At 58.5% G+C, this 16,841-nt stretch overlaps 1 protein-coding gene across 1 annotated transcript in view; it reads left to right on the top strand.

Moving 5' to 3' along the window:
- GLT1D1 (glycosyltransferase 1 domain containing 1) overlaps window positions 1-15,167 on the top strand; it is a 29,219-nt gene extending 14,052 nt beyond the window's left edge. Inside the window, exons 5-12 of the mRNA XM_090290688.1 lie at window positions 974-1,010; window positions 1,974-2,030; window positions 2,423-2,518; window positions 3,062-3,111; window positions 9,358-9,401; window positions 9,731-9,851; window positions 11,914-12,012; window positions 14,705-15,167. Coding sequence (XP_090146814.1) covers window positions 974-1,010; window positions 1,974-2,030; window positions 2,423-2,518; window positions 3,062-3,111; window positions 9,358-9,401; window positions 9,731-9,851; window positions 11,914-12,012; window positions 14,705-14,875 — 675 coding nt within the window. The 3' untranslated portion in view covers window positions 14,876-15,167. The remainder of the gene's footprint in view (window positions 1-973; window positions 1,011-1,973; window positions 2,031-2,422; window positions 2,519-3,061; window positions 3,112-9,357; window positions 9,402-9,730; window positions 9,852-11,913; window positions 12,013-14,704) is intronic.
- The last annotated feature ends 1,674 nt before the right edge of the window (window positions 15,168-16,841 follow it).

Genomic DNA, 16,841 nt, shown 5'->3' with positions numbered 1-16,841 from the left:
CACATTCGGGTGTGGAGACCAGAGTCACGACTCCCGCGACCGCCTCTCATGAACTAGCGGAGTCCTTCCGCACACGGACCTGGTCTTGCGGCCACACGACACGCAGGTGGACCTCACTGACCTGCTTCACCAAAACGACCCTTCAGATCCCTTGGGAGAAACAGACGCCGGCCGCCGCGGAAGGGCGCGTGCCCACTCTCTACCCATAACTCCGCCTCGGGGTTCACCCGATTTTAAAATCACGCACGGCAACTGTGCCAGAGTGAGCTCCAGACACGGATCCTTGCCTCCCTCGTGGCTGTGCGACGTGCCGCGGGAGGACAGCGGCAGGAACAGTAAGTTCCCGTCTGGGTGCAAGTTCCTAGGTCCGCCCTGCAAGCGCCGCCCTTTCCCCGACGCCACAGGGGCATTCGGGGGCCTTGCAGGGTCCCCGAGACAGCGCGCTCACACGCGTGGAAGGACCAGGGCCCGGTGCCTGTTATCTTCACCTCCTCCTCCTCCATCTTCTCTCCCTCCTCTTCCTCCTCATCCTGCTTCTCTCTCCAAAGTGGGGGGAGTGTGCTCTTCCCACTCAAGGACACCACCCCCAAACCACATTGCCCCAAGCGTCCGCTCTCAGCTCCAGCTTCTCTGCCAGACGGGCCCCGTCCCCGGCATGTCCGCGTTTGAACGTCCGTAGCTCTTCCGCTAACACCGTCACTGCAGAACTCCGGATCCTACTGGGCCCCATTTAAGGGACTTCGTTCCTTCTGCTTCGTACCTTCCCGATGCTGTGTTTTTAACGCGTTAACCCCCATTAAAAGCAGAGGTAGCTCCTTGCTCTTACAAAGTAACTAGTCTGCGGGCGGCTGTGTAGATAATGCTTTGTGATGTTCTCTACGGAAAATTTTTTACAGCCTTCATTTTCTTCTGAAAAGCAGTTGTAACCGACTATTGAATTTCCTTTCTTTTCTTTCTTCCCTCTTTTCAAAAGCCACATGCAAAGGATAAGATCTATGTCCAGACTCAAGGTAAGAATTTTTAAATCTATTTGAAAAGAAAGGTGCCCTTATATTGTAGTGACACATACTGAACTGTTTATGGATGAAGTAATAGGGTATCTGAGCTTTACTTAGAAAACAGCTCATAGGATGGAGACACTTCTATTATTTTCTACCATCGGCACATAAGATAACCCGGAGGAAAAGATGCAATAATAGTTTAAAATGCAGATCACTTCGCATTTCGAGCAGCAGAAGTACAGCGTCCTTGAGGGTCCATTCCTGAAACCCTGGGGTCACCTACCCTCAGACAGGGGTGAGGGAAAGGGCGGGTCCCAAGAAGAACACAGAAGTGACTCCTGGCTGAGGTCACTGCAGGTGCTGAGGCCCAAGTCTCAAGGTCACGCCCCGCGGAGTCCCCGCGGCGCCGGGAACCAGGGCGTCGTGGCCCCGTACGCCACGGCAGCACTTTGAATGACAGCTGGACACGTGCGCCCAGGGCTCCGTGACATCTGGGGCAGGGCCGCCGGGTCCCCCGTCAGATGCCCCGCTGCTCAGAGGCCTCACCTAAGGAAGGCGCGCGGGAGGGTCGGGGGTGGGGGGAGGCGGCACCCCCTCGCCTCCGCCGTGGCCTGAGTCACAGCTGCGGGCAGCGCTGGTCAGCAGGAAAGCCCGGCTCCGCGTGGGTTCGAACGCAGCCCGCACCAGCCCCACATACCTCCAACACGGTGGAAGCTCTTTGAACCTCAGGCTCCAGCCAGATACGCTGGGCGTCCAGCCGCTCAGGGCACCCGGGCCAGCGGCCAGGGGCACGGCAGACTTAGTCTCTATTTCATGCCATTTCAAGGTTTTTCTGCTCCGAAATAATCTGTTGTTAAGGACGTGAAGTGGCGTCAGAGGACCGGGGGTGACCACCATTTAAATGTCAACACGAAGCAGCCAGTCGTGTCTCAGCGCCATGAACTTTCTCTTTTTCTCTGTCCTTTGGTCCAGGAATCGCGACTGCACCCAGTGCCGCCTTTCACTGGGACACCTTTCTCCAGCGTGCGGGTGAGAGGGGGTCCGGGCAGGTGCTGACCGGGGTGCGGCCTGCCAGTCACCTGGGTGGCGCGCTGCCCTCTCGGGGTTTGGGGACAGAGGCTGTGAGGTCGTTGGCCAGGGTGGGTAGGACAAGCGGTGTGAGTGCCACCAAGTGGAGCCAGGTGAGGTCAGAGGGCAGGCTGCCACCCTCCGTTCTGGGAGACGCCCTCTGCGGGGGAGCCAGCCGGACACCAGCCTCCCTGACACCGATCCTGGCACGTGGCGCCTGGGGGGTCACTGTCACTCCGTGTGACATCTGAGCTTCCAGATGCCACCCTCTTGGGCTCCCTGCATGGAACTCTGTCAGTCAGACAAGAGGCCGCGTGCTCCCCACTAAGGTGCCCCGGCCCCTCCTGTTGCAGAAATTAACCCAAGTGCTCGTGACCCGCATGTGTTCCTGCTGGTCTGTGGCCTCAGGCCGGTGAAGGACCCCCTGTACCTGGTGGACGCGTTCTCAGGTGCGTCTCCTCGGCCGCCCTGCCTGCAGGGTCCCGTCCGGCAGCGCTGCCCTCGGCTCGGGCGGGAGGCTTTCCCTCCTCATGCTTCACCTGTCAGCTCGTCCCTTTGAAACAAACAGAGAAAGCCGTAGTGCGTGGAGTGCTTTTAGCTGCTTTCCTGTGCCCTCGCGTCTGAGGAAGGCATAGAACACGGCCGCTCACTCCGAGGCCGAAGTGATTTTCTCTGCGAAGGCTCGGAGTCGGCTCGTACGCAGCGTCCGGGTGGCGCCGCCGGGTTAATCTATACGCTCCTCGGTCAGTTACCGAGTTTTCACGGCACATTACTTTGCGTCGCCTGATACAGCAGCTCTCTGGATAACGCTTAATGTTCTAGAACAATAACGTTTACCTAAAGCAAGGGAAGGTCGAGTGTTCACATGTTAAAGAAACCCAGATGAAAGGAAACATGAAATCAGTCGCACTGTAGTGTAAGGGATGGGGAGCTTGTTTTCAGCTATGACTTTTAACCGTTAGTAAGTCTTTTTCTCTGTGTTTCTCCCCAAGAATGGCACCAGCAAGAGCCCAACGTCTACCTGGTGATCATCGGTCCTGAGGTAAGTTTACGGGCCGTGAGCATGCCCCTCACCTCTGTGGTTCCGTGGTTTCTAAACTCGGTTTACGTCACGCTTCTAATCAAGTTACTGTGACCTTTTTAAGTAAGAAGAGTGTTTGCCTTTTTAAGGAGGAAAGCAGAGCACGGGTATAGATCAGGAGGCTTTTATACGTTTTTACAGGGAATTTATTGCCACGAAGGGTAACAGAGACATCCTCCTGGAAACACAGAGGAGCCTATCAAGAGAAAGTCCCGGAAAGCGAAGGCTGGGCCCAGTCACCCAAAGACAAACTCTGGGTGGTCCAGGCTGTCTCAGGCGCGCCCCCCACGGCTCAGCAAACGGTCACAGAGCAGCTGTTTCCAGAACCCACCTCCCCCCAGGTTCTGGGGGCTTGCACTCAAGCGGCACAGATAAGCCTCTGCCAGCAGGAGGCGCTCACCCTGGGGGGACATGTTCACCCCTGACCTTGGAGGGTGTCCGAGGAACACGGGGGAGGAGGGGGAAGGAGGGGGACAGGGCTTCTGCTTCTGTGTATGCATGTGTGTGCGTGTGCATGTGTGCACGCATATGTGTGCCTGTATTCCTTCCCTCTGTAAGGCCGGTGCATGTGCTGTTTCCTGGGGGAAATGGTGTCACCAGGCCTGGGTCTGGCTCAGACGTGACCTTGGCAGTCTCCCGCCGCTGACCACTCAGGTTCTACCAGCTCCGCCGTCCTCCTGCTCAGATGCCCAAATGTCTATCGATTTCCAGGGTCCAGGACCCAGGCAGCGTCACCTGTGAGCGCAGACTAGCCGCGGCCCCAAACGATTTTCCGTTCGATTCCGAGCCTTCACGGCAGCGGTGCGGGTTAAGATGCCCGTAACTTGGAAATGGATCCGAGAAGTGGGTCAGAGGTCAAATCTTGGGATGCGTGAAAATCCATATTTTAATGAATATCTCACATCACACACCATTACGTTTGACATCTGACGCGCGGACACAGCTCCTCGGCGCGTGTCTTTCTCTGCGAACACGCAGCTCGGGGACAGAGAGACTTGGTGTGAATCCCACGCTCGTGGAGGGCGGCAGCCGCTCCAGGCCAGGCGCTCGGCTCTGAGCGCAGGGCCGGTGGCCTCAGTGAGCACCACGTCTCGCAGGGGAGCACAGCCTGTCACTGGCGGCAACTGTGGTGTGTGCTGCGGCGGCCGTCCCTTCTCGACTGTTTCTCTCTACGGAGAGACCCCAGTGACGACGGTCAGCCGCTGCCTCTGGGCTGCACACACGTTGCACCGGCTTCTGCAAATGCAGGTTCTCAGAGGATCTGCATGGTTGGGGAGGTCGGAGACCAGGCCTGGATGCAGGCAGGACGCAGGCAGGAACCGAGAAGTCCCCGAGGCCACGCATCTTAGGCAGGGACGTCTCGTGCAAGACCCGGTGCTAGGAACAATGACATCCACCTGTCTGGGTCCCGGGATCTTTCTCTTCGAGGCCCCCGGTTGAGGCCCCCAATTCCACTCCCGCCAGACTGTGTCCGGTGGGAAGAGGCGAGGAAGGACCGCCCAGGACGCGGCGCTGTGGCAGAAGAGGGGACGTGGACGCCGGACAGTCCAAGAAGAAATTGATGGTCATGGTGTCCGCGGATGCCCTGTTTGTTGTCACTAACAGCCAAGTGACAGAGCTGAAGACTCACTGGCCCATTGATGGCAGCACTGGGATCATTACGTTTGGTCCCCGGTGTTGGTTCACTGCCGACAACAGAAAGCAAGCTCCTTAGCAGGGAAAATGGCGCTCAGGTGGCAAAAAATGCGGCAAGGGCACCCCTTAATGCGTGGCCCTTCACAGAGACGCGGATGCGTGATTGAGGTTGTCGGCCGAATTTTGGGGGGCTGAGATGCTGTTTTGTACTCCTTCACACACTGACACGAACAAGTATGACATATCGCTGTATGTGAACACCGTACGTTCATACAAGCTGCGTGTGTGTGTACGTGTGTCTATAGGAGCCGGATGGACTTCCTTGCTCATTTCTTCACGGGATGCTCAGTGGGGGCCTCGTGGAGGAAGCCCAGCGACCAGAACAGACGCTGGCTGTCCTGACTCAGCTCTCCTCTCTCCGTCCTTTAGAAAACAGCAGGCTGATGCTTCTCGGTGCCCGCGGACACCGTTGGGGCTGTGGATGCTTTGTTTCTGTTTTAGATGCCACACATCTGTTTACTTTGTGGGAATCCTTAGCAAGAACCGTGCACGAGGCTGGCTCTGGCGCCACCATCGCCCAGTGCCGCTACCAGCGGGCCAGTCGGTGAGCCGCTGTGGACCCAGACGGCATCCTTTGCGCCGCGCAGGGTGCTGCGTGCTCGCTGGGTGCCGGTCCCACTCCATGCCGCAGTTTCCCCGTAGTCAGGCGGGCGTCACTGAGGAGATGCTCCTGGCCACCCCGTTTGCAGTGAGTCTGTCGGCGGGGCCTCCAGCAGCATCTGATGCTGGGCGCCGTCGCGGGGCGGGCAAACCAAAGGCCTTGCTTGTGGCGTGGACCTGCGGGGGCTCTGCTGCGGCTGCAGAGAGGTCGGAGGCTGGCTTTGCTCCTCCCCTGAAGCTCCCTGGGTCGCGGGGCTCCTCTGCCAGCACCGTGGCCTCTGCCGGCGGGGGTCTCCGGCGGGGGTGACTCCTCTGCCGCTCTCGGGTACGGAGCGTGGCGCAAGCGGTCGGCATGAGTGGGGCGGCTTAATGACTTCCCTGGATTACCTCGCACATCAAAGACGATTTTCCGCGAGCCTGGGAGTTGCCACAGTCTGTTTGTGCTGGAACATAAACACGCTTAGAAGGAGGGGATGAGAATTCTCTCTGCCGCCTGTAATGCCTTCGCTTTTTAGAATTTCATAGCAAGTGTTTGCATTACATAAAAACACCCCCCTCCTCTTACCCCGTCTCCTCCTTTTGGTTCCACTTGGCTTCACGGAGAGATTTGAAATGAACTGATGTGGAAGGTAAACCCAGAAAAATGGAATGCAGTTTTTACTCTTCCCTTCCAAGTGACTGTTTTCACCTTTAGTTAAATTTTAAAGTATTAAGTATCACAGTGGTCTTGTAGAGTGTGATTTCTTTTTCTCCTTGATGAATTATTTTTACTTAAATAACTAACCACAAGCGTAGAAGCATGCTAATAAAATTACCAACAGGAGGAATTTCTATCTAAAAATGACCGTAAGTAAAATGTGAATTCAAAAATTAGAATGTAGGGCCAAAAAAAAAAAAAAAAAAAAAGGCTTTTGTTGAGCTGTTTACCTTTTTATGATAAAACGTTAGGGGTAAAAAGTAATTAAAATTGTTGAGGATAATTTGAAAAAAGGATCAGAAACGGGCCATGGAAGGGCCAGTTGTAAAGCCTTCATTCGGCAAACGCGATGGAGCGCAGGACCATGTGCAGGCCCTGGGCATGGCCTGGGGGGGAGCTGGAGACCTCAGGACCCAGGAGGACAGGTGACAAGAAGGCGGGCCTATGTCTGGTGGGAGGAGGTGCAGAGACTTGGGGAGGGGCTCTTGCTTCTGGTTGGATGGGGCAAGCTTCTCAGATGGGGGCACGTGCCGGGTCCTGGGGGGACCGACAGGCTGTAGGGACCGAGGGTGGCCTTCCTGGTGGACAGAATGGTGGACACTTGGGAATGGGATGCCACGGCCCCCACAAGGCCGACTGGTCGCCAGTGATGGTTTTTCCATGGGGTCAGAAGGTTCCTAAGCGAATGATTTCCTCTGGAAAATTGGAGGCAGCAATCACATACTGGCGATCTTTCCGTTTTACTTAGTATGTGAATTGTTAATGCAAAAGCAGGGAATGAGGGCCTTAAAGCAGGTCAGAACATGCCAGCAATCAGGTTTCGGGGGCTGACCTTCATGATAGTTATAAAGAAGCCTGTGAAATTTTTCTGAACAACACCAGAGTGTAGATTTTCCTCTAACAGGCAAGTTTCTTACTGACAGAACCACATGGTGCTTACAGCCTGTTTATTCTGGGCGAGTCCACCCTGGGCTTTTCTGAGCCGTCCTGCAGGCAGGTACCTGCTTTAATACCGTCTGCCTTCTGTGCTGTTCCTGGAAGTTTGCCCTTAAAATACATTAAACTAAAAAAAATTCTATCTAGGAATAATTTCATTTTCTTATGCACCCAAATTTACTGGGTTGGCCTTCAAAGTGGTCTCAGGGCTGTAAATGAGCAGCGTTCCCAGTTTTGGGGGATACGTCCTGGTCATACAGGGGCCTGAAAGGCTTGGGGTGCAACACACACACACACACGCACACGCACGGGTTTCCTGGGAAACAGAGAGGTGGCAGGCGTGACGAACCACAGGGACGCTGTCACACCCGCCCCACTGCCTGGGGCCGGGTTTGTGATTTCTGATACCTACTGGCGAAGTGTGAATGAGGACGGAAATTGAGTGCCTCCAAGCGTAACAGGACGGTGCCGCATTAGCCCAATGTGTTCACACAATGTTTGCAGCTTTGCGTTAGACTTGCATACATCTGAGAACATTTTGTCAGTTCTTGTGAAATTGTATTCCTTGTTAGTAGCACCCGGGGAGCTAGCGCAGGGCCGCAGTCGGGTAAAGCCCAAGTGATGAGGATATACGGCGGCCTCATCCTCGGTAGGCTTGGGGGACCCCTGTGACAGCCGGAGACGTGTCCCCTGAGGTCCTCTTGGGGCCCAGCAAGTGGACATGCCCAAGGAGAGGTCGCTGGGAGCGGACAGTCCCATGGTTTGGTTTGCGGTCGGGACGGCGGTGGGTCCCTCCGCGTGGGCACGTGGAGAACCACGGTGGCGGGGGCACCGCGGGGCGCGCACGTGCGCAAAGCTTGGAGCCGCGGTGGCCCGCGGTCTCACGCCCTCTAGCCGGCTTGCAAGGCATCTGTTCACTCCTGCAGCTCCTGGAGATGTTCCCGTGCAGCAGGTGCCCTCTTAGCATGGAATGTATTTGGACTAATTCGATCCCCCAATGACGCCAAGGTGTGTGACATTTCCGCTGCGCAGAAGGGGAAGCGAGGCCCCGAGCAAGTGCATCGGCACGAGCAGCTCGGGGGGGTCTCCCCCAGGGTCCCTCTCCGCAGCCCTGCTTGATCAGGGCCGGCCCCCTCTCTGGCCTCTGCGCTTCTGCTTGGGCATTGGCTTTAAAACCCGCGTGGAGGAGAAATATTGGCATAGCAGATCAGCTGGAAAGCACTGCTATTAATTTCTGCATTAATTCAGCAAACACATTAATCACCAGGGATGAAAGGGGATAAAACATAGTGCCTGTCATCCCAAAGGACACATTTCCGGCGGCTGTGAACTCAGAGTGAACCGTCCAGGGCGGGGGGCTGTGAGGCTGGCAAAGTTGCACTTGGCTCTGAGAAGCTGAGGCACGATCCATGGACCACGGAAACCACCGTTTTACAGTGTTTAATCCAGCGGGTTTTCAGTCCACTCACAAAGTTCCGCAACCATCAGCACACCTGATCCTGAAAGAGGCCCACAGCTCGTCACGATGGCTCCCCCAACCCCCCGCCCCCGGCCACTGCAAACCTCTGTGCTCCCTCCATGGAGCTACCTGTTCCGGACGTGTCCTAGGCCTGGGATCACACCGTGTGGCCTTGGCCTGGCGTCTCTCAGCAGCGTGTGTTTAGGTTCTCCCACACCGCAGCAGGGGCCAGAGCCCCACTCTTTTAGGGCCCACTAAGGGCCCCAATAAGTCCCCACTGTCTGGAGAGACCACACTCCCTCCCTCTTCACCAGTGACGGGTGCGCCCTTGGCCTTAGATCTGTGTTTCTGGGATGGCTCCCGATTAAGAATAAATGTTTATGTCCGTCATATCCTTTGTCCTAGACCTACTGAGGGTCCCAACTCATTCAGCCTCAAAGTCTGTACGACAAAATCCACACACTGATGGACCAGGCGTGCCTGTCACTGAGCTGTGGCCAGGTCACCCCGTGGGGTGGCGGCCTCTGTGTCCAGGCCTGGACGGGGCTCCAGGCGCCGGTCCTGCAGACCAAACAGCAGATAGGAGAGTGTGTGTGTGTGTGTGTGTGTGTGTGTGTGTGTGTGTGTGTCGTTGGGGCCTTCTCTCACGTCCACCTCTTTTCCGTGTTGCGCGTGTGGAACAGCCGGCCTCGGGGGCTCTTTCCTGTCCGATTTCTTTTCCTTCCTAAACTGTCCGCTGTGGCTCTGCTGTGATGCCAGTTCTTCTGCGCTGCAGGCTCATTGCAGGCTTTTCCTGACACCTGTCTTTGTCTCTTGGCAGGTGGACCCGGTGTTTACCAGGACAGTGAAGGCCAAGGTGAAGAGGTGAGCACCAGAAGCCAGCAGGCGTCTGCAGGCGAGGGCGCCCAGGGGCCAGCACGTTCACCTGGCCCCACGTTTGTGCAGCCATGTCCGTGTCCCGCCTCTGTCCCCAGCTCCTTACAAGTGACTCCTCCTCTGACCCTTCCGATGGCCCCGCGCGATCCCGGGCACCATTACTTCCCATGTACGAGCCGGGACTCTCACCCCAACATGGCTGCCTGTGCCGAACCCTTGATCAGTGACGCTGACTCTGACAGAGGGTGTTTCCCCAGCCCCGCCCGTAAGCCCCCACAGCAGACACGCCTCCCGGCCCGCGGGGCCCTCTCTTTCAGCTGCGCGGGCGTGCGCCTGGCCCGGGAGATGCCGCAGGGGCACCTGCACGCCGCCCTGAAGAGGTGCGCCGCCCTGGTGAACAGCTCCGTCTCCGAGGGCATGTCCGCGGCCATCCTGGAGGTAACAGACTCCCCGGGCCGGAGCGCGCGCACGGGAACGGCCTGTCACTGCTCTCCCGGGGGGTGGAGGTGGAACCGGGTTTTCTCCGGACCCTGCAGCCCCAGGCTGCTGTGTGCCCGTGTGTCTGTGGGTCTCAGCGCACGGGACCCGTGGCATGGGCACAGGCTGGTGAGCACAGGCCACACCTGCCGGAGGGAAGGAAGCAGGCCGCCTCTGGCCCTCCGGGTCTTTGAAGTGGTTTCATGGTTTCCTCCTCGCTCCCTGGGCTTCTCTCTCCGTGCCCCCTCGGAGCGACGCTGGTACTGCTCCAGGAGTGTTTAAAAGACGCGCTGCTCCCTTTAGACACTAGTTGGAGCCGCGGAATTTAGTGGCTAACGGTCCATGAACGTGGTAACCCAACAAGAAAAAAGAATAATCCCTAAATTTAAGATGTGACCAGGGTTCTATGCCCAAAATGCTATTTTAGTGTGGCATCATTTAAAAAAGAAAAACAAAATGGGGGTGCGGGAGAAGCCCTGCACCCCCTGGCCCAGGAGTCCAGGGCTGGGAGGCTCTTGTAGCAGGTCACGTGGGTTTGTGATGTCATGTTTATCTTCGGCCTGATATCAGCACCTCCTCGAGCTTAATGATGGGCCTTAATCTCCCCTGAGGTTTAAAATCAGCCTCCGCGGCAGTGGGCAGGGCCCTGCAGTCACGCGTTAGCTTTACAGGAATTCACAAACCAGCGTTTTCTTATCCGAGTCTTCCTCGTTAGGCCCTCTGCCCCCCACGCTAGAGCACATGCATGCCCACATGTACAATGCAGACACACACACATGCACTCACCCACACATGCACACACATACAACATCCATACGTGCCTGCACACCTGCCCTGGGGCCCCACCTGGAGCACATGTGTGCACTCACATGATACACATGTGCACACACACACACACTCTGCCTCCCCCCGCTCCCACTTCTCGGTGCCCAGGGGGGACAGTCACATGTTAAAGCAAAGAGCCACAAGAAGAAATTCTGGACTCTCAGCTCCCAGGGTCAGGCTCCACAGGAAGACTCATTTAAGGGTCTGAAGGACAACTGTGCCCTGTGTCATTTGACCTTGGCCAGTGTCCCGCTGTATGTGTGCATGGCAGGACCGTGCCTTCCTCACCGTGGAAAGCGAGGGGCCTTGTGCGCTGTCACAGCTGTCACAGTCAGGAGGGGGCTCCTCAACTTCACTTTGGGGAGCACGGGCAGCCCGAGACTGAAGTAGTTTTTAAGGTGCAAGTCGGGGTTTGGAATTGAAGACTTGTACCCAAAATGCCTCTGGCCCCCCCGAGGACATCAGGTTCGCGTGCACTGCGGGCGTGTCTGTGGGTGCCTCAGACCCCGCCCCCCACACCGCATGTGAGCAGGAAAATGCTGGGCCTGGTGACTGAACCCTGTGGCTCCTCATTCCCTCCGAGGCCCGAAAACCCTAAACCCGGGGACCGAGCCGCCAGGCAGAGGGTCTGGTCGCTGTGTTGGCCCGGAGCCCAGACAGCGCTGCTGTGGTGGGACGCGGTGTCCTTAGAGACGCTACGGAGGGCTTTAAAAGGCTGACTGTGAACTGACCAAAGGCTGAAGCGCTTGGGGACAGGGCGGGACAAAGTGACCGCTGACCCCAGACCATGGGGTTGGAATCCCGCTTGGCGATAAACCATGCTCCTTCGGGTCCTTGTGCCTATGCCAAAGACACCCACTCCGTCCCCGTGGCATTTGTGCCACTTGTGCTGGAAGAACATGACGTATCAGGGAGGGCAAGGTTGGTCATAAAAAATGTGACTCCCAACTGCCACTGAAGCAGTGTCCAGTGACCATGGGGGCAGGGGTTTCTTGGTGGCACGGCGGGACCTACGCCCATCGGTGACAGTGTCTCGTGTCCCAGAACGTGCACATACAGGAAGTCAGGACAGCCCAGTGCTGCCATCGGGATGGCCCTGTGAGGGAGGGGCCGGATGGCCGGCTGCCTGGGAGGCTACCGCCGCAGACGGGCTCTGAGCGCTCTCCCGTGACCTCCCACGTCCCCCTCTGCCCCGCAGGCCATGGAGCTGGGGGTCCCGGTGCTGGCCAGGAGCATCCCGGGGAACGCCGCTGTAGTCCAGCACGGAGCTACGGGCCTGCTGTTCTCCGACCCCCAGGTACAGGGGAGGCCGCCCTGGGCCCCACTTGTCCGGATGCTTTTCACGTGGTTTCCCTCCGAGTCTGTGGCGTCTGCGTTTTTGGCAGCTCTCAGCCTCCCCGTCACGACCAGGCGGCTCTGTAGGACGCGGTGCTGGCTGGGACCACACGGGACCCCCCGACGCGATCTGAGAGCACTTCCTGGTCGTGGCACCGGCGAGCTGCGTGACCTTGAGACAGTCACTTCCCCTTGAGATGCTCAGATTTCTGATGTTTAAAAATTCTCACCTGAGGGTATGTCCCCTGAGTTTTAGAGAGAGAGGAAGAGGGTGGGGGGAGAGAGGGAGAGAGAGAGAGAGACTCACCGGGCGCCTCCTGTACGTGCCCCGACTGGGGATCTCACCCGCAAACTTTTGGTGCGTGAACCACGCTCGAGCCAGCTGAGCCACGTGGCCGGGGCCAGATCTCTGATCTCGGTGAGGGCGACCGCCCCAGGCAGCCCCGCGTTTCTCGACCGCGCGTTGCCGGGCTGGAGGCGGCCACATGTATCTGATCACTCGTGACCAAGTGTTCAAAACCGCGTCACTTCCTGCGCGAAGCCACGGTACTGTGAGGGGAAGGGGGCTGTTCTGCACCCTCTCCGCCCGCAGCACTGGTTTCTCACTGCGCTCAGGTGGGCGCCGCCTGAGTCCAGCCGAGGAGGCGCCAGGACCTGGGAGGGATGCTCACTCGCCCAGACTGCGACGGTCCCTTACCCTCGGCCCCTCGTCAGGGTCCTTGTGCGGCGGCCCAGGCGCATCTCCCTGCCTCCCTTACGTCTGTGTTTGCTGTTCGGTCTTCCACAGGGAGAGAAAAACATGTACTATTTTATCACCTCCTTTCCCAGGAACTACCATTCACGATTCTGCTGTAAATGGTCCTATATCCCCTAGGAATCCCAAGCAGGGGACTCAAAATCTCTGCATCACACAAATCAAAGACAGGACCAGTCACACAGTAATATACCAAATAAGTTTCAAAAGAATGTGGCTCTGTTATGAGATGGGAATAAATGTGTTATATTCTTACTGTAAAAGAGAACACCGATTTTACCATTAAGTATACACAGTAGCTAAAAAACGCAATTCCACTCTATCTTAAATATCGCTGTTTACACTGCTCGCTGCAGAAGGCATTTGGCGTTTCGTTCGCGGTAACTTGGAGATCAGGGGATGCACCCTTCACGCAGCGGGCACCGTGAGTGACTTGCAGGCGTGGCTGCATTACTGCAGTTCACGGGCTTGGGGGACGATGATGGTGGCGGCGATGTCTGTGCCGGACTCTGCCCTGTCCCTGTGTCCACCCAGCCCTCCGCCGGCATTCTGTCCTTGTCCCTGAGGTTTGGACGAGGGAACGGGCGCAGGAAACAGCCTTTGATTCAGGCGTCAGCGGAGTCACTGCCGAGGGCTCCCCTCCTGCCTCTGAACACCCTTTAACCACCCAAATAATAATCCGAATTCTTCCCAGTCAGGAGGGGTTTGATGTTAAAGATGGGTCCCTAAGAGACAGGGGCCTTCCGAGACTCAGCAACAGGAGAGGCAGGGACAGTCCGATCCCACCCCCCTTCCCCCGTGGGCCTGGGGCGGGGCTGCCCGTCACCCCTTTAGCGGTGCCAAGAGTGGGGCTCAGAGAGGCCGCCCACACCCGAGGCCACACAGCATAGCTCTGCCTTTCAGAAGAGAATCAGCTCTGCTCTGACGCAGTGGCTGCTGCACCAGACGGCACCCCTAGTCTGAAGCCAGGAGCCACACAGTGAGGCGTAGCCGGGGCCAGACAAGGGTCACGTCAGGTGCCCCCGGGCCCTGGGGTCGGCCGACTCAGGACTCAGCTGAGACTCAGCGGGGGAGGAGGTGGTGACTGTCAGAGTCAGTGTTGGGGCAGACGCAGCGGGTTTGGGGACCTAGGGACGGAAGACCAGAAGCGGAACTGACGGCTGACATTTATCCCCAGGTTTCGTTCTAGCGTGTGCGCGCGCGCGCGCGCGTGCTTATGCTGGGCTGGCCAAAATGTCTGTTTAGTGTTTTCCGTAAAATAAGAGACACATTTTTCATATTCACCAATAACTTCCTTGATTTGGGTGTTTTGAGTACGTCCGCTGTCTCCCGCGTGGCGGAACATTGACTGTTCTCAATTAATGTCTTGATTTGATCACAATCAACTTTGGCGGGTCCATCCGACCAGCTGTGGAGCACCGCCCACAGACCCTCCCCGCCCGCCTCTGACAGGCTCGGCCACTCCCGGCCCCTCCTCCACGCCCCGCACACACCTCTTTTTGCATTTCCGTGGCATTTTTACTTTTCTTGAAATAATAAAGCCCCTTCCATATTAAAATGGCTACACAAAAGCTCACCAATCTTGATAATTTCTTTTAAATGCACGCTGATGTCACACCTACGGCAACACAATCTAACAAAATTGTTTCGAATGAAATTAAAGACAACTAAGTCCTACCAGAGCCAGCTTAAAAAAAAACGAACGAACTTTTTGGCCAACCCAATATATCAATTTCTTACCTCGTCCCAACGCTGGCACCGACTCGTCCCTCCTGCAGGCCGCTCCCTCCAAGCCAGGGCGGGCGGGTGCGCAGAGAGAGGCTGGGGCCGACGCGGGCGCGGCTTTGGGGCGCACGCCCTGCGCGCCGGCTCACCCCGCTCTCCCCGTCCTCCTCCGCAGGAGTTCGTTCAGCTGGCGCAGAGCCTGGTCCGGGACCCCGCGCTGGGAAGAGGCCTGGGGGCCGGCGGACGCGCCTACGTGGAGGCGCACCACTCCTGGCAGGCGGAGAGGGACACCTACCAGCACCTCGCCCGGACGCTCGAGGCGGGCACCGGTCCCCAGGCCCGCTGACCGGCGCCCCTGTTACGCATCCGACGCGCGCCGGGCCACGTCCCCGCCCTCCGGGCGCCCCGAGGAGAGGGCGGGGCCGCGGGCCGGGCTCCCACTCCGGACGAGCAGACGCACCTGCGCGGCGCCTGGTCATGCCGCAGGGGCTGCAGGTTTCAAGGCGCTGTGGTCTGGCCGCCTCGCTCTGTCCCTGTGGCGCCCCGTCCCGCCATCAGTGTCAGCCCTCGTCCCAACGCGCACACGCCGCGGGCACGCGGGGGACGCACGTTTAAGTGAATAAAGCGCATTGGTGTCAGCTGTGCAGAAACGGCTGTTCTTTGTTCCCGAGCGAGAAGCAGACCCCCCAGCCCGGCCCCCGCGCTTCAGAAGGAGACGGGACCGGGGGCATCTGGGGGTGAGGGGGGGCGGGGTGAGACGCACTCGCTACTTTAGGGCCCGGGCGGCGGTGGAAGGAAAGGCTTTCCCATCAACACCCTACACGGTCTCTGCTTCCTGCGCCGTTAACTTCATGTTTCAGCGTTTTGCAGCGTCTCCCTGGCTGATGGGCAGGAGCGACGCGGAATTTCTCAGACGATCTTCCCGCAGAGCCTGGGGGGACAGGAGCTGCCAAGGCGGGGGGAGGGTGTCCGCGCAAGGGACCGGCTTCCTCGTGGTCTGCGGCCGCCACCTGACGCAAAGGGATTGTCTCCACGACCCGTGTCCTGCGGACTCACACCCAGGCGCTCCCAGCCCCGCCGAGAACCCGCCGGGCCGCCGAGGGACCAAAGCCTCCCGCTCAGGGGCAGAGGCCCGGCTCCGGGCGCCGGCGCTTCGTTTAAAACGCACTGTCTCCTTTAGTGTCCGATATAAACGCGCACGCAGCGTCTCCCCACATCAGGAAGGCGCACACCGGACGGCTGCCCCGCCGGGGGGCACGGGGCCCGGGAGAGCTTTCGGGCTTGGTATTTGCCGCGAATTCCTCGCCTACGAAACGGCCGCCAAACTGCTGACACCGTCTGAAGACGCGCGCGTGCCCTGCCAAGGAGCCTTCGTCTCCACACGCGTTCAGCTCTGTGCTGTGGGTCTAAACGCAGTGAGAGACTCGGCGGGCAGACAGGCCCCCGTCGCACACGAGGCGATGGGGCAGCAGCTGCGTTTGCGAGTCAAATCACTGTCGTCGTGCAGTCAGCGGGCAGTGGCCGCGCGCCCGAGGCTGAGCCCCGCGCCCACCCCAGCGAAGCCCTCCCGCCCCCACGTGACTCCCGTGACCCAGGGTGGCCCCCTGTACCTGTGCCAGACAGACGCCCCCACTCCCAGTCTGTCTCGCCCGTGGTCACGCAGCGCACGATGCGGGGCAGCCCGGCCTCGCGCCAGCTCTTCTCCCTCAGGGCGCGCCCAGCCCCGAGGGCCCCCGGCGGCTCTTGCCCTCGGCGGTCAGCTCTCCCCATGCGGTAAACGGTGCCTGCAGACCCCACGGCCAGAGCGTCCTCTAGGGCAAGGCTCTCCAAGGACCCTTCTGATCAGCTGCTCTCCGGTGTCAGGGTTTGGTGCTTTCCCCACAGCGCGTTACCTGCGGGGCTCATCAGCGCTCACAGGGGCCCCGTGGCTTCCTGGGTGAGCCAGCCTGGGTGCGCTGGTTAGAGCGCTCCTCCTGTCTGCCTGTCTGTCTGTCTGTCTCTCTCCTGCCCCCACACTGCACGTGACTGCCATAGCCCACGCGGCTAGTTTGGTGATAACGCTAAGGAATGTAGTTGGCACGTGGCTTAGACGTGTCTTTGCCCAGGTCAGAGGGCGCCGAATGGGTCTGAATATTGAGCCCAAAACTTGCTGCCCTTTCAGCTGAAGGCCATTAAGAGTCAACAGAGGCAGAAAGAGCCTTCTGGAAACTTCCTCATCGAAGAGCAGACTTCAAGAAGTGAGCTTCACCTTGGAGAAGCCGCAGAATTGGCGCCCAGACGGCCTCACAGACAACCTCCGCTCCACGACCCTC

The sequence above is a fragment of the Furipterus horrens genome, unplaced genomic scaffold (assembly GCF_987537825.1).
Source record: "Furipterus horrens unplaced genomic scaffold, mFurHor1.1.pri manual_scaffold_11, whole genome shotgun sequence".
Taxonomy (NCBI): Eukaryota; Metazoa; Chordata; class Mammalia; order Chiroptera; family Furipteridae; genus Furipterus; species Furipterus horrens.
The sequence above is the reverse complement of the archived record's forward strand: the minus strand, read 5'-3'. Positions and strand labels throughout refer to the sequence as shown.